General features: G+C 41.3%; 1 protein-coding gene across 1 annotated transcript in view; it reads left to right on the top strand.

Moving 5' to 3' along the window:
• si:ch211-1e14.1 (UPF0606 protein KIAA1549) overlaps nucleotides 1-25,350 on the top strand; it is a 257,773-nt gene that overhangs the window by 206,400 nt on the left and 26,023 nt on the right. Inside the window, exons 13-18 of the mRNA XM_060839554.1 lie at nucleotides 1,586-1,791; nucleotides 3,078-3,301; nucleotides 3,957-4,101; nucleotides 5,474-5,779; nucleotides 16,726-16,778; nucleotides 24,898-25,025. Coding sequence (XP_060695537.1) covers nucleotides 1,586-1,791; nucleotides 3,078-3,301; nucleotides 3,957-4,101; nucleotides 5,474-5,779; nucleotides 16,726-16,778; nucleotides 24,898-25,025 — 1,062 coding nt within the window. The remainder of the gene's footprint in view (nucleotides 1-1,585; nucleotides 1,792-3,077; nucleotides 3,302-3,956; nucleotides 4,102-5,473; nucleotides 5,780-16,725; nucleotides 16,779-24,897; nucleotides 25,026-25,350) is intronic.

Genomic DNA, 25,350 nt, shown 5'->3' with positions numbered 1-25,350 from the left:
AGTCCCCTTCATTGAATTGAGGTATAGTATTATAATCATGAGCCAGTGAGATCCTAAACTTATGCTTGTGGTGTTTAAGGTCACTGTAGTTCTGATTTTTTTAATCTTATGGTTCTTTGTGAGATATCACAGCCAGTGGTCCATCGTTGCAATATGATTTTAACAGATAAAATGTGCAGGCACATCCATAAGTTCACTTTGTTTAGCAATAAAGATGCCAGTCAAATAATCAAGGCCATAGGCTCTGGTAACATTGCAGATTATCTAAAGGTGCAAGAGATAGTAGATTACATGACAGATAAGATGCCATTAGGACAGCCAAGGGCATTTATTTTCAGAAATGTCTTCTATTGCATGAGTATTTATCTTGTATGTTACTGCGTGTAATGGATTGTTCATGTATCCATGTGCTGTCCTGGCAGTCGTCCAACTGAGTTGTCAGGGAGGGCCATAAGTACCATGTTTTCACCAAGATCACCATTTGAATTTGAGGGTTTGATGTTTGGAGTGGTCAGGTAGTGTTCTTCAATGCCGTCTTGTTTTCATTTCAATTATGGACATATGTCGTGGCTCCAGAGAGGAGAAGCTTTGGCTGATAAGAATCACATTCAACAAACCTCATTCTCTGATGAAGAGAGTCTGATGTTAAGAAGAATAGGCCATGTGAATGAACTGCACAAGCCAGTGCACAGGATGCTTTGAATATGATGGAAGATATGTTATTCACTAATAATATTACAATTTAACTAGCAATCTGAACCATTGTGATGATTTTGGACACCCTCACTGCAGTTAACCAGTTATCACTACCGAGCCTATCAAGACCATCTTTGTGCCTTAACTTCATTTTCCTGCCCACTCCCAATAACTTACAACGTTTGATCAAAAATCTGGCTAACTCAACTTTGAATATATTCAATGTCTCAGCCTCCATTGTTCTCTGAAGAAGGGAATTCCAAAGACTATAACTTTTTGACAAGAAATTTACCTTATCTCAGTCTTAAATGAGATACCCCTATTTTTAAATTGTTCCCTGTTTTACATTCCACTCCCACCTCCGCAGCCCTCAATAGTAGAGGCACCAACATTCTCTCAACATCTACCATCAATGTTCTTCAGAATCTGCCTATTCTATCCATTATTCCTTTGTTTATATTTGGTCCTGCAAAAGTAGTTACTACTTAGGAGTCTATACACCCCTCCCATCATTGACTTTTCTTCCCTTGCAATTTCTTATCTGCACCTGTATTGATCCTATATGTTGATCTTCTGCACCAAGATAATTTCTCACACAAAACTGATCTTATTATTCATTAACAAAGCTGGATCACCTCCTATTCTTTCTACAGTAGTCACCAACTACTGCACAATGTGTCATGTCAACTGAATTTGTGTTGATTTGTGGTGGTAAGTAGACTTCAAGCAGGAGGTAGCCAGGATTATACTGAATGCTGGAGCAGATGTCAATTAGCTTTATGTTCTACTCCTTCTATTTTTTATGACTGCAAGTTTCTATTGTTGTTTGTAGTGTATTTTGACATGAATGAGGGCACTCTGTTGACTGACCACCGATGATTTATTCTAGGACCTGCTGAGATCAGCAGGACTGATGAGCAAACTTCATCAGCCTCCATTTTTGACCATGTTGACCGGATATCACGTCCATCTGAGGCAAGCAAGCAGCTACCAAACAAGATTCAGCTGATCGCCATGCAACCAATTCCTGCACCTCCTTTACAGAATCCATTACTTCCTGAGCGAGTTACTGAAACAAATAAAATAAATAAAGAGGTGAGAATTTCTGTTGTTTCCCTCATGAGATGGTAAGAGGTTTAACAGTATGTTGTACATTTGGACTTCCTGCAATAGCAAAAACAATTTTATATGTCATCATAGTACATTTATTGATAATCTATTGATCATTTATTGAAAGCATTTCATTTTGTTGAAGTCCAATGACTGTTGACAAACTCAGTTTTCACTTCACAACCAAGTTTTTCAACTGTGGATTAAAGTAAACAGACCATGTTTTGAATTCCTGTTATGTCATAAAAACAAACATAGGAAAAAATCATATTGAACAAGCAGAGGAAAATGACATTGAACCCCTACACACATGCATATTCGTGGACATCACAGACATGTGAGAGTTTAACATTGGTGTTGTCTTATCAATGAAAAAGCTTTTGGAAGACCTTTTGTTTCATGGGACTAGCCCAGATCATGTTGGGAGCTTAGTTGCATTGATCTTTAAAATGCCACAAACAGGTGCAAAAGGTAATCTAGAAAGCTAATGGAATGATGGGCATTTTTATCTAGAGGACCAGTGTTTTCAGGATGCAGAGGTTATGTTGCAACTTTACTACACCCTTGTTAGACCCCACTTGGAGTACTGTGAGCAGATCTAGGCATCATACCTTAGGGGGCATATATCGGCCTTGGAGGGAGTATAATGTAGATTTGCTCAAATGATACCTGCACTTCAAATGAGGAGAGATTATACAAATTAGGTCTCTTTTCTCTAGAATTAGAAGAATAAGAAGTGATCTGATTAAAGTCTTCAACATATTCACAAGAAAAAAACCAAGATTTTTTTCACAGGAAAAGACAGAGATTTATGTTCACTGGTTGGAGATTCTAAAAGTAGGCAGCATAGTCTAAAAATTAGGACCAGGCCGTTCAAGAGAGATGTTAATAAGTACTTCTACACACACAGAGTTTTAGAGGTTTGGAACTATCTTCTATAAACAGCTGTTGATGCTAATCAACTGTTAATTTTAAATCTGATATAGATACATTTTTGTGAAGCAAAAATATTAAGGGATATGGGCAGGTATGTGGAGTTAGGCGCAGATGAGCCATGATCTTATTGAATGGGGGAATAAGTTTGAGGGGTTAAATGGCCTACTCCTATTCCTATGTTCCTTTCTCCTCCTTTGGCACAACACATAGGATAAAGGAATAGATAGTTTGTTGACATGATTTAAAACACGAGACACCTTTAATACCAATCCATAAAGCTATCAGAAAGTTATATTTAGTTCTAAATAATTAAACATTTCCGTTCTCATCTTCAGGTTCAGCGTGCTTTGAGACAGAAGTCTGAAATTGAACACCACCGCAACAAAATCCGACTGCGAGCCAAAAGGAAAGGACATTATGATTTCCCCATCATGGATGAAGTTGATACCATTGATACCAAGGAAAGGCGCAGAGCCTATCGCAGAGCGCAGATTCACATTGATAGGATCCTCGATCCCAGTATTGATGGTCCATCTGTCCTTCTGGAACCAAGGAAAAGGTAGGCAGAAAATGAAAACAAAGTAATGGAAATATTCAGCAAGTCTGGAGCTATCCATGGAGAGGTAACTCGGGTTCAGGTTTCAGATTAATGATACAAATGTCATCTGAAATGTTAACTATGTTTCTCCCTTGACAAAAGCATCCCATTTGCGGAGTGGCTTCAGCATTTTCTGTTTCTACTTTAGATTTTTACGCATCCACAGTTGTTTTTGATTTTATACCCAGGCATAAAATATCTCTGGAAGCAGCATATGGTCAGTTTCTTGATGTGAAATTGTTTATGAATGAAAATGTGGAAAAGTGAAGTCTAAAACAGCATCAATTTAAATTTATAATCTTTTGAAATCAAGAGATAAATTTGTCAGCTATAGAACTAGGAACACACTGTTGATCAATATCATTACACTGACAGTTTTATGGCACAAATTAAGTTTCCTGACTAGAGAAGCCTGAAACATTCAGAATACTCAAATTCACAGCATGACACTTACAAATGTATGTGAATTATCGTGATGCTCAAGACATATAATAGTAAATTATTAAACCATTTTACTAGTTGCTAAATATTCACTGTTTAGATTAGGTGCACATGTTGTTGAAATAATTAAATGCAAATGTATTAAATAATTGCCAATTGTTCTGCCTCATTCCAGTTATCGTGCCAAAAGATCTCCACGACAGAGACGGAGACATCAGATCAATGGCAGCATGATGGATGCAGAGAAAGATAGGTTGATAACCACAGATAGTGACGGGACCTACAAGAAACCACCTGGAGTGAACAATGCAGCTTATGTTGTAAGTATGGAAGAACAATAATTATATTCATCTTTCACTTCAGTGCCTTAAAAGTACCTCCTTTTCCCTGTTCCTATAATAAAGTGCAGATCATCTTCAGATAGAGGGCACACAAACTATTGGCTCCAAGATTTTTAGGCAGTCCTTCTACTTATCTACATTTTGTCCTTCATAGACTTCCTCACAACCCATCTTGGATGGTTCTTTTACCATGTCCCTTATTCATTTGCTTTCTATTCATGGTCCTTTCTTGTTTGTGAAACATCTTGGGTTATTTTGCTACCTTTTTAATGCTGCGTTAGAGTTAGTGTAACCAGTCTTGCGAGGTTTAGCAGAGACCCTCAAAGAATGACTTGCATCAAGTCTCATCCTTCTCCCTGCTCCACTTCTCTCTTATAATTCATCTGAGATTCAGAATTCATTTGATTGACAATGTCAGGAATAAGTCCAGTGGATCAATAACCCTGTAAGGTTGGAACTGGAATTTCAATTTGTCTATCACATTGCACTTCTTTACATAACCTGTATCCTTTGACTGAAATTTCTGAAATTTTAATTCTGAAATACATACACAGTTAAAATTTAAACTTTGTTAAAACATTTTCAAGTATTGTTGCTTTACTTTTCATTCTTTGACACTGTTAAAGCAATCCTTTGATGTAGATAGCATTCATGGGTGGTGCCACTTGTGATTATATATAAGATGCAAGATGGCCACACGTGCCTTGAATTGGATAATTTGGACAGCTTGTAGTGCGTGGAATTGACTGTCTGAGTTCAGCCAACGACCCAAAGTGTTGCCACAGTATGAAGTGATCACCATAGTTTCCAGCCAGACCTGTTGAGGAAGTGCTCTATAAGAATGTCAAGCATTCCATGTCACAGGAACAAAAGCTGAAATGTAGCTGTATAAATTGTGCACAGATTTTCATGAGCCAGATATCCTGGCTGAGTGCATCTATGTGAACACCAAAAAGTGTGTAGATTGAGTTTGTTTTGCACTTCATGTTGACATGGTTGGAATCTGAAACTTGCAAGAGAGAGATTGCCACTGCAAGGCACCCTGTCAATCTGTGACACAGCTCCAGTTCACTGGCCATTTAATAAATTGCTAACCGCCTAATTAGTGAATTTTGCATAGCATGCTGATTATGAATTTATTACATTCTCTCCTTTACTTGCCTCCTTGCATCTGCAAGCTCATACAAATTGGATGTAGGACTAAGAAGACACTTCATTTGAATAGACAATCTAACAGTGGGAGAGACTGAGATATTTCAGGTTAACCCACGACAGAACAATAGGTTGCTATTTGTCTTCACTTTGCCCCAGCTCCACTGACCTAATCTTGATTTGGTTCTGTGTTTTGCAGTCGGACCCTGATCTGCCTCCGGAGCCTAAACCTCATTCTCCATCACACACACATCCTCCCCCTCCTGCTCCCCCACCATACATCCCACCACAACCATCTATTGAAGAGGCAAGACAGCAGATGTACTCTCTGCTCGATGATGCATTTGCTTTGGCAGCTCCAGGTAGTCCTGGAAAAGTCTTGTCGGCAGTCTGCCTTGGGCAGGCAGCCACCAGCACTCCTATCAGGGGAACCAGAGTATCAGCTAACAACCACTGGACTCCAGTGTATGAACAACCCCAGAGTTTCAGCTATTCATATGCCACGGTATGTAACATGTAAAGCATTTCACACAGTATGCTCATACATATGTAAACATTTCCATTATGGCAGATAATACAGAAATCTTATGAGCTTCAAATGTTTTTTCTTGCTTCATTTTGTCCTCCCAAATTTGAGCATATCTAGCTTAATAAAATATAGCCGGTCATGTTTAAGTTGGAGCAATTAGAGTAAGATTCCAATTGGGTAGGTTTTATGTTGGAGAAGCCTAGTTCTGTCAGAAACTGGATTGAGGTTGTCCAAACTCATTTCAAGTGGAGACTAGAATTTTATTATTCAGATGGAGTTCAATCTCATATTCCAGAACTGAAGGACCAATGTCTGAGTGCATCACTCAGCCCCTGATTCACATTGTATTTTCAACTGATGTGGAATTCTTGTTACAAATCACTGATCGCATTGTGACATTTTTCAAGAGTATTAAAACCACACTGAGTACACAATGCATCGTATTCATTTTTCTATCCTTTATTCAACTGTACATTTTCGCTAACCCAACTGAATTTTCTGTCTCTGCTGGAACAAGAGAAGTTCTTACAGTAGTTTCTGTATGCTACTACAGTACAGACATGTAAAATGATCCAAGTTTCCATTCACCAAATAATGTGGCTTCTGATCACTTTTTCCATCAGCTTCTGACCAAGTCCAGTGTTCTTCATTCGAAAACTCATTTCTTTACATCTTTTTTTAAACTAATGCTTGGAGTATGTTTAGGATACTGCCTGGGCATTATATGCAGCAAGTATGGGGTCAAGTCATTCATATAGATAGTGCTGATGTTGCTTTGAAGCAGAATGTCACAGACCCATCATAGAGGTTGTACAACATAGAAAGGGGTGTGTCAGACCTTCGTGTGTGCGCTGGTCATCAAACATCCTCTATTCTTATCACGGTTTTCAGCACTTAGCCTTTACCTTTGTATGCTATGTCATTTCAAGTGCCAATCTAAATAGTTCTTAAATGTCTTGAGGGTTCATGTCTCTATCTTTTGGGTAGAGAGTTCCACATACCCACAAACCACTGGGTGGAAGACGTTTACCTAAAATTCCCTCTAAACCTCCTGCTCCTTACTTTAAAATTATGCCCCCTGGTTATTGACTCCTCTACTAAGGGGAAACGTTTCTCTCTATCTACTCTGTCCAAGCCTTCTCAAAACTTTGTACACCTCTTCAACCTTGCTGTGAGGAAGGTAACGCAAGTCTATTTATTCTCTCTATAGCTGAATTGCTCCAGCTCAGGTTACGTCCTTGTGAATCTCCCCTGCACCCTCTCTAATGGAGTCACACCTTTGTCTTGTTAGTCCTCTCAAAATGCATCACCCCAGGATTAAATTCCATTTGCCACTGTTTGAGCTATCTGACCAGCCAATCTGCATCATCCAAAATCTAAATCTATCTTTCTTATGACTACCAAACATTCAGTTTTCATGTCATCTATGAACTTGGTGATCATACCTCCTTTACTCATGTCTAGATCATTGATGTATGCAACAAACAGCAAGTGACCCAGCACAAAAACGTGTGGTACACTTCTGGGCACAGGTTTCCAGTCATAAAAATACCCTTTTGACCATCACCACCTAGTTATGTCACTTAACCAGTTTTGGATTAAATTTGCCAAAATGCTCTAAATCCCATGGTCTCCTCTCCCGCTCTGTCCAGGATCTGCAAGTCCTGGGCCGCCTCCGTCGCCAAACTCTAGCCACTCAACGCCTGGGGGAAGAACACCTCGTCTTCCGTCTTGGGACCCTCTAACTACATGGGATCAATGTGGATGTCACTAGTTTCCCCATTTTCTCCTCCCCCACCTATCCCAGTCCCAACTTTCCAACTTGGCACCACTCTTTTAAATGGTCCTTTGTGTCCATATTCCTTCCCAACTATCTGCTCCACCCTCCTCTCTGACCTATCACCTTCACCCATTTCTTAACCAGTCTGTCATGTGAGACCTTGTCAAAAGACTTACTAAAATCCATGTGGACTACATAAACTGCACAACCCTCAATTACGCATCTATGGCAAATTCAAATTTGTGAGATGTAATCTCCCTTTTACAAAGCCAGCTGACTATCCTTAATGTGGAGAAAATGAAGATGCAGTAAGGTTATAATCAACTAGGAGAAAGTGAGGATGCTGGAGGGTTTTAACCAACTAGAAGAAAGTGAAGAAGCAATAAGGTTATAATCAACTACAAAAAAAAGGATGCAATAAGGTTATAATCAACTAAGAGAAAGTGAGGACCAGTAAGATTATAATCAACTAGGAGAATGTGAGGACCAGTAAGGTTATCATCCCCTGGGGTCCTCGTCTTCCACTCTACCAACCTCCGGATAAGTTACATCATCCTCCATCATTTCCGCCATCTACGAACAGACCTTACCACTAGAGAAATATTGCCCTCCCCTCCTCTATCTGCGCTTAGGAGAGATCATTCCCCTCTTGTCAGGTCCATGCCCCCCACCAACCCACCCTCCACTCCCAACACCTTCCCCTGCCACCGCAACAGGTGCAAAACCTGCACCCATACCACCCTCTCATCTCCGTCCAAGACCCGAAAGGAACCTTCCATATCTGACAGAAATTTACCTGTACTTCCACATGTGTCGTCTGCTGTATCCGTTGCACCCGATGTGGCCCCCTGTTCATTGGGGAGACAGGACTCTAACTTGTGGTTCATTTCAGAGAACATCTATGGCATATCCACACTAATCAACCCCACTGATCTGTGGCTGAATACTTTAACTCCCCTCCCGCTCTGTCCAGGATCTGCAAGTCCTGGGCCGCCTCCGTCGCCAAACTCTAGCTACCCAACGCCTGGGGGAAGAACACCTCGTCTTCCGTCTTGGGACCCTCTAACTACATGGGATCAATGTGGATGTCACTAGTTTCCCCATTTTCTCCTCCCCCACCTATCCCAGTCCCAACTTTCCAACTTGGCACCACTCTTTTAAATGGTCCTATGTGTCCATATTCCTTCCCAACTATCTGCTCCACCCTCCTCTCTGACCTATCACCTTCACCCCCACCTTCATGTACTTATTACATTCCCAGCTGCCTCCGCCCCTCTCATTTATCTCTCAGCCCTCTTCACCCACAAGCCTCATTCTTGATGAAGGGCTTATACCCAAAGCTCCTGCTCCTCGGATGCTGCCTGACCGGCTGTGCTTTTCCAGCACCACACAGTTTTTCTCAGACTATACTTAATGATTCCTTGTCCGTCTGTGTGGAGATTAATTCTGCCTGTCAGAATTTTTTCCAATAGTTTTCCTATCAGATTCGCTGACATGTATTTTCGTGGTTTACCCCATCACTCTTATTCAATAACAGTACCACGTTCGCTGTCATCCAGTCCTCTGGTACCTCCTGTGACCAGGGAGAGTTTAACAAGGTCAGCGTCACTGCACTTGCCTAAGAATCATAAAACTTTGACCTCATGTTCTAGCTTACCCCACAAGAGGAAGCATCCTCTTTATATCTACTTTGCCAATAACCTTAAGCATCTTATATACTTCAATTAGATCTCCTCACATTCTTCTCATCCCAAGAGAGTATAAGCCTAGATTGCTCAATCACTCTTCATTAGACAAACTGGGGCAGCCCAGTGACCTAGTGATTGGCACTGCTGCCTCACAGCACCAGGAACCCAGGTTTGATTCCACCCTTGAGCAACTGACTGTGTGGAGTTTTCACGTTCTCCCTGTGTCTGCATGAGTTTCCTCAGAATGTTCCGGTTTCCTCCCATAGTCCAGAGATGTGCAGGTTAAGTGGATTGGCCACAGGAAGTGCAGAGTTACAAGGATTGTGTTTGGAAGGGGGTGGTGTCTGGGTGGGATGCTCTTGAGAAGGTTTCACTGGGCCAAATGGCCAGCTTCCACACAGTAGGGATTCTATAATTCTAACCCCTCATCTCTAGAATCACTCTAGTTAACCTCTTCTGAACTTCCTCCAATGCAACTACACCCCTCCTCAAGTAAGGGGGCCAGAATTGCACATTACTTAGGTGTGGTCTTACTAATGTCTTGCACAGTTGCAGCAACACTTTATACTTTTAAACTCTATTCCTTTAGCAATAAATGACAAAATTCCATTTGCCTTCCTTAAGGGAGTTAAACACTTTAAAGCCTGCTAAAACTGCTAATACCTCCTCCCTCCCAATGCTAATTTGATCAAGTATATCACAGTCCCCCTCCCTGATTTCCAGACCTACACCATCATCCTTTATTGTGAATACAGTTTCAAAATATTCATTTAAAACCTCAGCAATGCCATCGGTTCCACAAATAGATTGCTACTTTGTTCCCTAATGGGTCCTGCTCTTTCCCTGATTATTGTCCTGAATATGCATATAAAACACCTTTTAGATCTTCTATAATGTTACCTGCAAATGTTTTTACAGGTCTCCTCTTTGCTGTCCTAATTTAGCTTTGAGCAGACCCCTGCACACTCAGTACTCCTCTATCTGCTGTTTTGAATCCTCGGTATAGCTTCCTTTTTCTCTTATCCAACCCTGTAAATACCTTGAGCTCCAGGGTTCTCTGCATTTGTTGGTCCCAACTTCCACATTTAGGAGAATATGTTGACCCTGCACACACACTATTATCTTTTTGAATATCTCCCATTGTTCTAATGTGGACTTTCCTGCAACAATCTGCGTCCAGTCTACTTTTGCTAGATACTGTCTTTATTAAAATTGACCATCCCCCAATTTTCCAGTCCATCTTTCTCCTTATCCATTATTCCATAAAGTCTTATTGAATTATTAGCATCAAGGCCACGATCATCATAATCAACTCTGCTGAGCTGGCCACATGCTTAGGTTGCCTTAGTTCTGACTACCAAAGCACATTTCCTTTGCCCAGCTCAAGGAAGGCATTCAAATGAGAGGAGGACAAAGGAAGCATTTCAGAAATTCTGTGATGGTTTACTTCAAGAAATGCAAAAAGGTGTCACTGTATGGGAGACCCTCATTCAAAAGAAACTGACTTGGAGGAAACTGCTGTATGAAGGGACAGAATTCTTTGAGAACACTCAGCGAAATTAAGTACGGAAAAGGAACAGGAGAAAGGAATGTCAATGATCTGAAGGCCAAAGCGCATTTCCACCTCTCAGAAATATCTGCCAAAGGTATGATCAGAAATACAGCTTCAGGATGAGCTCATCAGCCCACAGAAATCCACTGAACTGATGAACTGACACACAATTTCCTAGATGGACAATCATACTTGTTTTGATTCAGTTCATTCTTTTTATTTATTCTCTTTATTCTTTTGTGGATTGTGAACTTCACTGGCAAGACCATTTGCTGTCCATCCCTAATTGCCCTTTAAGTAGTTTGCTAGGTCACCTAAAAATCACTCACATTTCCTTGGATCTGGAGTCATATGTGGATCAGACCAGGTAAGGGTGCTGATTTTGTTCCAGAAGGGTTTCTACAATGATTGATGATTTACTAGCGGCATTCCTGAGACTAACTGTTGGGCCAGAGGGCCTGTTTCCACGCTGTAGAGATCCAATGAAACGTTGTATTCCATGTTAATTAATTGAGTTTGAATGCCTCCAGCTTGTGTTGTGGAATCTGAACTTGTATCTCTAAAGAATGAGTCTGAACATTTTTGTATAGTCATTATGGTGTTGTCTTACTAGGACATTCCATAAGAGCATAAGAAATTGGAGCCACAGTAATTATCTAACCCCACAAACCTGCTCTGTCATTAAGTGTAATTGTGATGATCTTATAGAACAGTACAGCCCTTGATGTTGTGCCGACCTTTTATCCTACTCTAAGATCAAACTAACCGGCATGCCCTTCATTTTACTATCATCCTTGTGCCTATTCAAGAGTTGCTTAAATGTCCCGAATGTATCTGACTCTACTACCACTGCTGGCAGTGCATTCCATGTACCCACCACACTCTGTGTAAAGAACTGACATTTGACAACTCGCCTAGACCTTCCTCCAATCACCTTAAAATTATGCCCCCTAGTGATTAGCATTTCTGCCCTGGGAATAAGTCTCTGATTATTCACTCTATCTATGCCTCTCATCATCTTGTGCACCTCTATCAAGTTGCGTCTCACTCTTCTTCGCTCCAATGAGAAAAGCCCTAGCTCCCTTAACCTTTCTTCATAAGACCTGCCCTCCGGTCCAGGCAGCATCCTGGTAAATCTCCTCTGCACCCTCTCTAAAACTTCCACATCTTTCCTGTGATGAGGTGACCAGAACTGAATACTGTTCCAAGTGTGATCTAACCAGGGCTCTATAGAGCTGCAAAATAACATTGCAGCTCTTAAACTCAATCCCCTGCTAATGAAAGCCAGCACACCATACACCGCCTTAATAATCCTGTCAATTTGGGTGGCAACTTTGAGGGATCTATGGAAATGGACTCCAAGATCTCTATGTTACTCCACACTGCTAAGAATCCTGCCTTTAACCTTATATTCTGCATTCAAATTCAACCTTTCAAAGTTAATCACTTCAAGCTTTTCCAGGTTGAACTCCATTCAGCCCAGTTCTGCATCCTGTCAATGTCTCATTGCAACCTGCAACAGCCCTCCACACTATCCACAACTCCACCAATCTTCGTGTCATTGGCAAACTTACTAACCCACCCTTCCATTTCCTCATTCAAGTCATTTATAAAAATCAGAATGATCAGTGCTCCCAGAGCAGATCCCTGCGGAGCACCAATGCTGGTCACCAAGCTCCAGGCTGAATATCTTCCATTTACTGCCACTCTCTTCTTTGGGCCAGCCAATTCTGTATCCAGACAGCCAAATTTCTCTGTAGCCCATGAATGAACCTACCTATCAAACACCCTGCCAAAATCCAAATACACCACATCTGCTCTACTTTCATCTCAGTCAAACTGTTTTTCCAAGTTAATCATAAATCCTGTCTCTCAGAATCATTACCAATAATTTGCCCACCACAGACATTAGCCTGACTGGTCTGTAATTCCCCGGATTATCCTTATTCCCTTTCTTGAACTAAGGAATAATGTTTGCCACCCTCCAATCATCCGGCACTACTCCAGCAGACAGTGAGTGTGCAAATATCATTGCCAAAAGTGCAGCAATCTCTTCCCTTGCTTCCTGTAGTAACCTTGGGTATATACGATCTGGCCTGGGGACTTACCTATCCTCATGTTTTTCAAATTTTTCAGCACATCCTCCTCCTTAACATCAAACTGTTTGAGCATATCAGCCTGTTTCATGCTGTCCTCACAATCTACAATGTCCCTCTCTCTAATGAATACTGAAGCAAAATATTCATTAAGGACCTCCCCTACCTCTTCTGACTCCAGTCACAAGTTCCCTCCACCATCCCTGATCGACCCTACCCTCACTCTGGCCATCCTCTTGTTCCTCACATAAGTGTAGAATGCCTTGGGGTTTTCCTTATTCCTACCCGCTAAAAGCTTTCTCATGCCCCCCTTCTAGCTTTTGTAAGTCCATTCTTCAGTTCCTTCATGGCTACCTTGTAACCTTCTGGAGCCCTGTCTGATCCTTGTCTTCTCAACCTTAAGTAGGCCTCCTCCGTCGTCTTGACTAGAAAACTCACAATAAAGTGACTGCTCTTTTCCTGTTTCTGACTTCCACACATACTGACTGTGAAAACAAACCCTCCTGGATAACATCCCTTTCTGTGATATAATACCTGATTACTAATGCCACCTCCTCCTCCTCCTCCCCCCCCCCCCCCCACCCCCACCCCCACCCCCCACTGTTTTACCTCCCCCCATCCTCCATTCCTTTGAAACATATAAATCCTGGAATATCCAACAATCATTCCTGCCCCTGTGATACCCAAGTCTCTGTAATGGCTACAACATCATTGTTCCAAGTACTGATCTTCTACCTCATCATTTTCCTGCTTGCTCACTATATCCTTAGATTCTCTTGTGTGATCAAAAGGTTTTAGATCTCCTTGACTAGTGACGAGTCAGGTGACTAGTGGAGTGCCTCAGGGGTGGGTGCTGGGATTGCTGTTGTTATCTATATCAATGATTTGGTTGAAAATGTACAAGGCACGATTACTAAGTTTGTAGATTACATTAAAATAAGAGGTATCGTGAACAGTGAGGAAGGTTATCTGAAATTAGCAGCAGGACCTTGATGAGCTGCGGAAGTGGGCCAAGAAATAGCAAATTGAGTTTAATATAGATAAGTGTGATGTCTTGCATTTTGAAAAGTCAAATCAAGGTAGGAATTTTATGGTAAATGATAGGACCTTAAGAAGTGTAGTGGAACAGACGGACCATGGAGTTCAGGTGCACGATTCTCTGAAAGTGGAGTCACAGGTAAACAGGGCAGTGAATAAGGTATTTGCACATTGGCCTTCATCAGTCAGGGCATTGAGTATAGACCAAAAGAGAAAATGCTGGAACATCTCAGGGGGTCCGGCAGCATCTGTAAGGAGAAAAGAGCTGATGTTTCGAGTCTAACTGACCCTTTGTCAAAGCTCCTTTAAAGTTAAACTCGAAACGTCAGCTCTTTTCCCTTTTTATAGATGCTGCCGGACCTGCTGAGATTTTCCAGCATTTTCTCTTTTGGTTTCAGATTCCAGCATCCGCAGTAATTTGCTTTTACCATAGAGTATAGACGTTGAGAAGCTATGTTGCAGTTGTACAGGATGTTGGTGAGACCACATTTGGATTATTGTGTTCATTTTTGGTCACCTTGCTATAGGAAGGATGCAATTAAACTGGAAAGAGTGCAGGAGGACTTTACAAGGATGTTGCCAGGACTCAACAGTCTGAGTTATAGGGAGAGGTTGGACAAGCCAGAACTTTTTTCTTTTGAGCATAGGAGACTGTTATGATTTTATACATTTCTATAAATTCTCCTAAGAGGCATGGAAAGGGTGAATGCATTCAGTCTTTTTCCCATGGTTGGAGAATAGAGGACTAGAGGGAAAGTATAAAAGGGAACCTGAGGGGCAACTTTTTTTACACAGAGGGTGGTATGTATATAGAATGAGCTGCTTGTGAAAGTGGTTGAGGTGGGTACATTGATAACATTTAAAAGGCATTTGGACAAATGCATGGATAGGAAAGGTTTAGAAGGATATGGGTCAAATGGAAATGGGATTAGCGTTGATGGATATTTTGATCAGCAAGGACCGGTTCGGGCCAAACGACGCGTCTCCGTGCTGTAGGACTCTATGATTCTGTGACTATTCTCAGCTATGGAAACATCCACAACTGTTTGAAATCAGGAGTCCAAAGAGTGAAGAAATTTCTCATAATTGAATTTTTAAATGTCTCCTTATTCAGAGTCTGTGTCTGTCCTGTAGTCAATTCTGCAGAGAAGGAAAACAATCTATGCTTATCCAGTCAAGACCCTTCAGATTATTGTTCTTCTGAACATCACAATTACTAAGATTAGCTTTTAATTCCTGATGGAATTAATTGACTGCATTTAAATTTCATCAGCTGGTCTGAAGCTCAATGCCATCCAGGACAAAGCAGCCCACTTGTTTGATCCTCCTTGCACCACCTTTAATATTAATTCCTTTCATCGCTAATGTATGGTAACAGCATTCTGTGCAATATACAAGATGCACTGTAGTAACTCACCAAATTACCTTGAACATCACCCTTCAAATCTATCTCTGACCTAGAATGACAAGTGCAGCAGACATATGAGAAAGCCACCATCTGTATGTTCCCCTCCAAGCCACAGTTCATCCTGACTTGGAACTAAAATTCCATTCCTTCGCTCTCATGTGGTCACATTCCACTTGTAACAGTGCTGTAGGTGTACCAAATGGATTCCACCTGTTCAAGAAAGCAGCTCATCGCCACCTTCTCAAGATCAATTAGGAATAAGCAGCAAGTGTTATCCTTGCCGGTGATGTTCTCACTCCATGAGGAATAATAAATAACAATTAGAAATAGTAGATGTCTTTGCATTGATCCTTCCAACAAATTGACCACAGCCTGCTAACCTAACAATGACCAGTTTATCCCACTTTGTTTCCTGTCAATTAACCAAACCTCCATTCATCGTTATACATTATCTCCAACTGTAATGTGGCAGCTTATTGAATATCTTTTTTGAAATCCAAACAGGCCACATATCTATAATCCAAATATCTATAATTATATCCGTTTGCATACCTTACTATTTACATTCTCAAAAAAACTGTAATAAGTCATCAAATATGATTTTGCTTTCTCAAAACCACTTTGGATTTGTCTGTTCATAGCTGATTTCTAAATATATAGTTAAAACTTCCACAGTAAGAGATTCCAGCACTTACCTGATGACTGATATCAGGATAACAGGTCTGTGGTTCAGTTTTCTCTCTTGCATGGCAGTGCAACGTCTGCAATCCAATGAGCCCATTCTCGAATCAAAGGAAGTTTGGAAAATTACAATTATCGCTAAAGCTACCTTTTTTAGAACCACAGGACATTTTGCAATCTCTGCATAGTCATTTTTCAGGCTCCAGATTAGCTGGATAATGGATTGGTCGAGGCAGGGAATGCATTGTATTTAAACTCTATAGTCAAGTGATAGTCATAAACCATAATATAACTGTCCTCTTGTTCCAATTTGTCTGCAACTCACATTAATGCCTGTTGACATCTAGTTAATATTTAGTAGTCATTTTTTGTTGAAGTAAAAGCTAGTTTGCAACAAGTATTCAAAGACAATGTACATATCTGAATGATCATCACAGTTAACGAGGCAGAAGACAGTGAGAAGTTGATGACAATGTAAAATGGTTAGGGTGAAAAACCATTGGTTTAAATATGGGAGGGAAGGCATGTTAATCACAGTTGAATTTCATAAGTCATTCATTTGCTTGAATCTTGTATCTACTCTTTGCTTTTGAGATTTATAACTCCATTCAAAAATAAAAGGTGGAGGTTACTGTGTAAGCTGATCGTTATAATCCTGATCTTTTTGCTGCTTCCCCAGAGATATGAAGAGACAGGAATGAACTCCTCTTCTGGAGCAGGTCACCTGCACAAGTAAGAAATTAACCAATGCTATTTCACATCTGTGATATCACTTTAGGCTCATTGATACTGAAAATAAATTTGTTTTTCCTGTGCAGAGAGCACTACTGCAATCTTAAATAAATTGTTGTAATTCTTGTACTTGAGAGAGTGAGAGATATCAAAGTTGAAATCTAACTGATTACAAAATATTTGGTTAAACAAAAGGCACAATGCTAGTTTGGAGTTTGGTAAGAGAAATAATTATGTATCTTTCTTTTGGGACCTCAAATTTTTATGTGCAAAGTTGGTCTAACGTGCTAACACATTCTCTAATCTCTGAGAAATTCTTATTTGATGAATCACCGTAATCCACTTTCTTATGAAGGCTGCACATTCTGTAATTTCGAAATTGCCCAGCTTTGTAAGCCATTATTGAAAATCTGATCCAAGCTGGATCATTAAAGGCTTTTCACAGATGTAGGGGAATCTTTTACTGCAAATCTTTATTCTTTGAAGATTTGATTATCGCAGTCTGTGATCACTGTCACTGACATTCCTCATTCTTTTTCCAATCAGTTCTGATGGTGATAAACTACATTACGTTGGGATGGACCAGTAATTTAACAATTACTGTATGTCAGCACTTCTCTTCAAAAGAAAACTTAACTGCTCCCATACTTGGCTGCAAAGAAACCGAAAGACTCATTTGCAAACTGTGGTTTATTGTTTGAAAAAGCCTCATCAGGGATCCCATGTGAAGTGAATATTTCATGCAAGATGCTGACAGTTGCATCTCAATGCTGCATAACTTTTTCTCTTCTTTCCACTGTGAAAATAGTTGACAACAGTAACAGTAAATCAAATATAAAGGAGTCTGATCCCACTGTTGCTGTGCTCGGGTGGAGCAAGTGATCTGTATAAGCAGCTCTTGCAGGTCAGGCCTGTATTTGGCACAAGTTTCACAGTTAGCTATGAAATTCTCAATCTCTTAGAGATCCCTAGCCACCACACCAGCAACCAATCCCTGGCTGTGCTCGGCAATTTCAAGTGCTCCTAACGTGTCTTTCCTATTTTTTCCCACAGTGATGCTATAACAATCAGCCTTTAATCAAATATTAGTGAGTCATCTCCAGTTGTGAAATACTGTCATTACTCAAAGTGAGCCTTTAACGTAAACCCATTTGGGCTTTGGTCTGGGCAACATTCGACACAAAACCAAAAGATGGCAACATAGTTTCAATTTTTTTTACGTCCATTTTGTCCTTGCAGTCACCTGTAGCTCCCCTTCACATGGTTCATCTCATGGGTAAAACTCATACGGTAAAGTCAGAATGTTTGTACCTCTTGAGACATCTTTGCCAATTATTTCTCATCTATCCAGGTGGCCTACATATACGGACTGACTCTACGAGCACTTTCCAAGTATATAGTCAAATATCCGTGTGACCGAGAGGTCCCTTCTCTATGACTGCATGTTGTGTCACCGAGTCTGACAATGCCTTGAAGACATAATACGTCAGTTTTCAACACCTATCGTTTTCTCCTGAAAGAGCAATACACCTAATCTTGTAGTTGAATCTCCTGTAGCTGTATTGGTTGGAAAGGATGACTGTGTTGAGCTGAGACATCTGTGGACATCAGCATCCTTGATCTTTTAGAAAACATCTTCTTATGGGCTCCAGCACCATCCCACCATATACTTCAGTTGTTGGCTCAAGTGAGATAAGTTGTCATTGCCAAGTGAAACAAAGATTTTAACCAGCTGGTGCATATTGCCTGGGAATCTGTTCGGATCATGAGCCCTCTTTGGAGTTGGAAACTGCTTAAAAGCCTTTGTTTTCCAAGGGCCTGCCAATATTCCATCAATATTAACAATGTGTCCTGAGAAATGAATGGTTTCTTTGGGAGCTTTACTTTTGCTGTTGAGTATCAGATCTTTGGCCTGGGTGCAATTTAGAACTGCATGGACCCTTTAAGCTATCTATCAATATGTTACTAATGTGGCATCCGGCACCTCTTAAATCATGTAAAATATTGGATATCGAGGCTGGCAATCCCAGATGACGGTCTGTTAAAGCAACATCTGCCAAATGGAGTTGCAAAGGTAGCATGCAGTTTTGATTGTACATCCCATGGTACCTGTTAGAACCCACTATTGGCATCAATTTGGCAGAAACTCTGCTTTTACACACTTTTGCTAAACTCTCAACAAGTGTTGACATAGGGTAGATTTCACTCATTACTGCTTTGTTAACCTGTGTGAGGTCTAAACAAATTCTGATTCTGGGTTTGGGTACAGTAACTACGTTCAAACATTACTTGAGTGGTTTCACCATCCATTCTTCCTCAAGTTGCTGTTAAATTTGTATTAAAAGGTGAGTATATAGGTATGTAATGGCTTAGTATCTTTCTTTAATGAGACACTGTATTCAGCATCTGTTTCCTGTGATCTATTTAAGCTTACTGCTTCTTTTACTCTTCTGCTGTCCAACTTCTTCAACGTTTTGAAGACTAAGGTAAAACACTTGTCCTTGCTGTGGAGTGAGTATTCTTGAATACGAAGTATGTATACATTCTCAAATATCTCTCACCTCTTGTGTTGCAGATTTGCTTACAACAAATATGAGATCTTTTCCTCCTAGACTTTGTGGTTTCACAGTTGTAGGCTGTAATCTTTTTCTCCACTTATAGTATGTAATCTGCTAATGTAATGACGTTCATCCTAGCATCAAGCTAAAATTGTGATTTTCATTGATATAAAACATTTCGTGCTAAAATGAATTGGTTAGAATTTTGCCTGTGAATGCATTGGATATCTCTTCTGTTGCGGGTTGCCCCACATCATTAACATCCTTGTGTGGATAGCTATTTAACTTTCTGCCAATTTGTTACTGTCTACTTTGTACGTCATCAAGAAATGACTACTCTTTTACAGATGAGTTGTTTTTACTGCTAGGCACTGCTTGTATCCGTTAGTTTTCGTAACTCCACAGTGCTGGTACTGATTCTTGGCATCTGCTGTCTGGCCTAATCTTTGGGTTGGCATGTCAAGTATGTCTTTGGAGTTTTTATACTATGTAAATGCTGGATTCTGCAGATCTCTTGCAAAATTTTTGTTGTTCTCCTCTTAAGATGACATGTGTTTCTTCCAGACCTCCTGCACTCACCATCTGAATGGCTTTCTCCAAAGTAAAGGCCATTTTGGATTTGGTGCTTGGCAACGAGCCAGCACAGGTGTCAGATCTCGTGGTGGGAGAGCACTTTGGTGACAGTGATCACAACTGCCTCGCATTTAGCGTAGCCTTTGAGAGTGAAATGAGCAATTACCGAGGGAAGATATTTAATTGGGAAAAAGGAAATTATGATGCTATCAGACAGGAGTTGGGAAGTTCAAACTGGGAGCAGTTGTTCCACAGAAAGGGCACAGCAGACATGTGGAGACTGCTTAAGGAGCAAATGTTGCGAGTGATTCACGAATTGTTCCTCTGAGACAGGTAAGAAGGGGTAAGATTAAGGAACCTTGGATGACGAGAACAGAGGAACTTCTCATCAAAAGGAAGAAGGCAGCTTACATAAGGTAGAGGAAGCAAGGATGTAGCACAGCTTTAGAGGATTACAGGTTTGCTGGAAAGGAGCTCAGAACTGGACTGAGGACAGCCAGGAGGGGGCATGAGAAAGGTTAGTAAAGAAGGATTAGGGAGAACCCAAAGGCATTTTACTCATACATAAGGAAGAAGAGAATGATCATGGAGAAGGCAGGGCTGATCAGGGATAGTGGAGGGAACATGTGTGTGGAGTCTGAGCAGATAGGGGAAAGCCTAAATGAGTTTTTTGCTTTGGTTTTCACCAAGGAAAGGGAACTTGTTGTAAATGAAAACTTTGAGGAGCTGGGATACAGTCTTGACCAGATCAAGATTGATGAAATTGATGTGCTGGGAATTTTAGAAAATATTAAGATTGATAAGTCCCCAGGACCAGACCAGATTTATCCTAGACTGCTCCGGGAAGCACGAAAGGAGCTTGCTAAGCCGCTGGCGAGGATATTTGCCTCCTTACTCTCCACAGGAGTCGTACCGGAGGATTGGAAAGAGACACATGTTATTCCTTTTTTCAAGAAGGGTAATAGGGAAATCCCTGGCAATTACAGACCAGTCAGTCTTATGTCTGTGGTCAGCAAGGTTTTGGAAAGAATTCTGAGGGATAGGATTTATGACTATTTGACAAAGCATAGTGTGATTAAAGGCAGTCAACATGGCTTTGTGAGGGGTAGATCAAATCTTGATGAGTTCTTTGAAGAGGTGACAAGACAGGTCGAACAGTGGACGTGGTGTATGTGGACTTCAGCAAGGCATTTGATAAGATTCCCCATGGTAGGTTCATTCATAACATCAGGAAGTATGGGATACAGGGAGATTTGGATAGAAGAAAATGAGGACAGCAGACACTGGAGACCAGAGTTGAAAGGTGTGGTGCTGGAAAAACACAGCAGGCCAGGCAGCATCCGAGGAGCAGGAGAATCGACGTTTCGGGCATAGGCTCTTCTTCAGGAATGAGGCTGGTGTGCCAAGCGGGCTGAGATAAAAGGTGGGGGGGGGGGGGGGGAATCTGGGGGAGGAGTGCGGGAATACGATAGGTGTAAGGAGGTGAAGGTGATAGGCCGGAGAGGGGGTGAGGGCGGAGAGGTCGGGAAGAAGATTGCAGGTCAAGAGGGCGGTGCTGAATCCGGGAGTTGGGACTGAGATATGGTGGGGGGAGGGGAAATGAGGAAGCTGGAGAAATCTACATTCATCTCGTGTGGTTGGAGGGTTCCTAGGCGGAAGATGAGGTGCTCTTCCTCCAGGCGTCGTGTGGCGTCTGGTGATAGAGGAGGCCAAGGACCAACATGTCTATGGTGAAGTGGGAGGGGGAGTTAAAGTGTTCAGCCACAGGGTGGTTGGGTTGGTTGGTGTGGGTGTCCCAGAGGTGTTCCCTGAAATGTTCCGCAAGTAGGCGGTCTGTCTCCCCAATGTAGAGGAGACCACATCAGGTGCAGCGGATACAGTAAATGATGTGTGTGGAGGTGCAGGTGAATTTGCAATGGATATGGAAGGATCCACTGGGGCCTTGGTGGGAGGTGTGGGCACAAGTTTCGCACTTCTTGCGGTTGCAGGAGAAGGTGCCAGGAGTGGAGAGTGGGTTGGTAGAGGGTGTGAACTTGACGAGGGAGTCGCGGAGGGAGTAATCTCTCCGGAACGCTGACTGGGGTGGGGAGGGAAATATATCCCTGGTGGTGGGGTCTGTTTGGAGGTGGCGGAAATGACAGACGATGATACGATGTATCTGGAGGTTGATGGGGTAGAAGGTGAGGACCAGTGGGGTTCTATCCTGGTGGCGATTGAAGGAACCGGGTTCAAGGGCGGAGGTGCGGGAAGTGGAGGAGATGAGGTGGAGAGTGTCGGCGACCACGTCAGAGGGGAAATTGCAGTCTTTGAAGAAGGGTTGTTCGGTATTGGAATTGGTCCTCCTGGGAGCAGATGCAGCGGAGGTGAAGGAATTGAGAATATGGGATGGCGTTTTTATAGGGGCAGGATGGGAGGAGGTGTAATCGAGGTAGCTGTGGGAGTTGGTCGGTTTGTAGTAAATGTCTGTGTTGAGTCGGTCGCCCGAGATTTGGCTATTTGGATTCAGAATTGGCTGGCTGACAGAAGGCAGAGAGTGGTTGTAGATGGAAAGTATTCTGCCTGGAGGTCAGTGTTCTTGGGCCTCTGCTCTTTATAGTTTTTATAAATGACTTAAATGAGGAGGTTGAGGGGTGGGTTAGCAAATTTGCAGGTGACACAAAGGTTGGAGGTGTCGTCGATAGTATAGAGGGCTACTGCAGACTGCAGTGCAACCTAGACAGGATGCGGAGCTGGGCTGAGAAATGGCAGATGGAGTTCAACCTGGATAAATGTGAAGTGATGCATTTTGGAAGGTCGAATGCGAATACTGAATATAGGATTAAAGACCGGATTCTTGGCAGTGTGGAGAAACAGAGGGATCTGGGTGTGCAAGTACATAGATCCCTCAAAGTTGCCACCCAAGTGGATAGGGTTGTTAAGAAAGCATGTGATGTTTTGGCTTTCATTAAAAGGGGGATCGAGTTTAAGAGCTGCGAGGTTTTGCTACAGCTCTACAAGTCCCTGGTGAGACCACACTTGGAATATTGTGTCCAGTTCTGGTTGTCCTAATATAGGAAAGATACAGAGGCTTTGAAGAGAGTGCAAAGAAGGTTTACCAAGATGCTGCCTGGACTGGAGGGTATGCCTTATGTAGAAAGGTTGAATAAGCTTGGACTTGTCTCTATGGAGAGAAGGGGGAAGAGAGGAGACCTGATTGAGGTATACAAGATAATGAGTGGAATAGATAGAGTCAATAGCCAGAGACTTTTCCCCAGGGCAGGTTTGACTGGTATGAGGAGTCATGGTTTGAAGATATTAGGAGGAAGGTATAAAGGAGACGTCAGGGGTAGGTAATTTATGCAGAGAGTTGTGAATGCATGGAATGCGTTGCCAGCTTTAATGGTGGAAGCAGAGTTATTGGGGACATTTAAGTGACTGCTAGACGTGGACATGGACAGCAGTGAGTTGAGGGGTACGTAGGTTAAGTTACTATATTTCACATTAGGATTAAACCTTGGCACAACATCGTGGGCCAAAGGGCCTGTTCTGTGCTGTATTTTTTTTCTTAAGTTCTATGTTCTAAAATCATCTTTGGACTATAATATATCTGATGTAGATGCATAACTAATTTCAACAATAATTCAACCTCGTATGAATCACTTATTAATGGACTCCCCTGAATACTGAACCCTTCTGTTAAATCTGGCTCCTAAATAGTAGAAGTTTGAATAACAGTCATATCGGACTTGAAACATTAACTGTACTTCTCACTCCATAGATATTGTCAGACCTACTGAGTTTCTCCAGTACTTTGTTTCCATTTGTACAAATTGGGTTCTTTCTGACAAAGTATGTTCATAGATTTGTTATGATAACCACTGTTTGTTTCCACCTGCCTGTTTACATTGTTTTGCTTCAATTAACTTGCTGAGGATTTTCATAAACGTGAATCATGTCTACTAGCTGTGCCTATTTACCCAGCTATATCATGCTTATATACAAGCTCCAGGTATCTGTTTTAGAAAGCCCATGTGTATGCAGATTGTGAGTGAAGAAGATTAGCAGAAGCAGCTAAATGTATGGTGTTTGTCACTTTGGGTAATCAATTAGATCCTGCCTTCTGATCACACCAATATAAACATAGACAAAATAGGCTAATTTTGCAATCAGGTGGGGCAGGACATGTGCTCAGTTGGTAGATGTCTCTGCAGCAACAGTGAATGCAGTAACAATGTAAATACAGTGACTTTACAGTTATTATTTGAAAAAGTTGCTGGTTTTGAATATGAGTCCATTGTGAGTAGATCTATGACACCTCCCTGGGTATTTGTTCCTGATAGACACTCCAACAGTAAGGATAGAAGTCTGTTAGGAACCTAAGGCAGAGTTTAACTGAAAACAGTGTCTGAACAGCAGCAGGCCATCTAAGGTATTTACAATTTGTTCAACTTCAATGAACAGAGTACATTTTTGAATGCAGATACTTCTACATTCATTGCTTACAAGCTCATTTTTATTCCAAGCCACATGTTGTATGCATAATTTCCTGATTGCAAGGCAAGCATTGCATGCAAAATGGTAAAGCAATGACCAATTCAACCAAGGAGTTTAACACTGCATTAAGTGTGGCTGTATTTTTAGATTTTAATACCTGGTGTACTCTCCCTCAGGCTCATGAAAATGATGTTGAATGGAACGTTCTAAATGTTTCTGAATATTTAATGGCTTCCGATCTCATGTCTGTTTCAAATTCAATGGCTCCATGCACTAGAGCCATAGTTTTGAACAACAATGCAAGTGGTTGTTCAGCACGGAGTTTGAAAATATTTTAATTTATTAATTGAACTCCAGTTTTCTTATATTCAAGCAAAACCCCAATGCACTGTGAGTAGTTTTGTTGGAACAGTCTTTATAATATAAATTATAAACCCTTCAGAATGTCTTTAAGAATTTTACTTGTAGCATTGCTGAAATGCTTTTAAAATTGATTCTTGAATTCTTTTGTCCAGCCATAGCACTGGATATATGCAGCCAGGACAGGAGATTAAGCAGGAGCAGTCCCATCAGGAACCAGTATATTCAAACAGACCTATATATGCTGAGGAACTCAAGACAAGATCTTCGGGACACAATCCAGGTACAATGGCTTGATGGCTTTCGAAGCAAATCTATCTCAGTCGTTTGCAATAATCTGTTTCCATAGTTCTTGGCCCATTCATATTTGTGAGTTACTTGCAAGTAATTCTTCTACAACTAATCTGCGTCATCTTCTCAAGCAGCATGATCCCATTTGAAAGTCAGCATTGTTGAGGAGATAGAGTGACTGCCATTGACTAAGTATAGCATTAAGGAGCCCAAGCAAAACTACCATCAATGGGAATCAGCAGGACAAAAATCTACTGGTTAAAGCCATATCTGTCTCAAAAGAACATGGTTATGGTCGTTAGAGATGATTCTGGCTC

This window comes from Hemiscyllium ocellatum, chromosome 19 (assembly GCF_020745735.1).
Source record: "Hemiscyllium ocellatum isolate sHemOce1 chromosome 19, sHemOce1.pat.X.cur, whole genome shotgun sequence".
Classification (NCBI taxonomy): Eukaryota; Metazoa; Chordata; class Chondrichthyes; order Orectolobiformes; family Hemiscylliidae; genus Hemiscyllium; species Hemiscyllium ocellatum.
The sequence above is the reverse complement of the archived record's forward strand: the minus strand, read 5'-3'. Positions and strand labels throughout refer to the sequence as shown.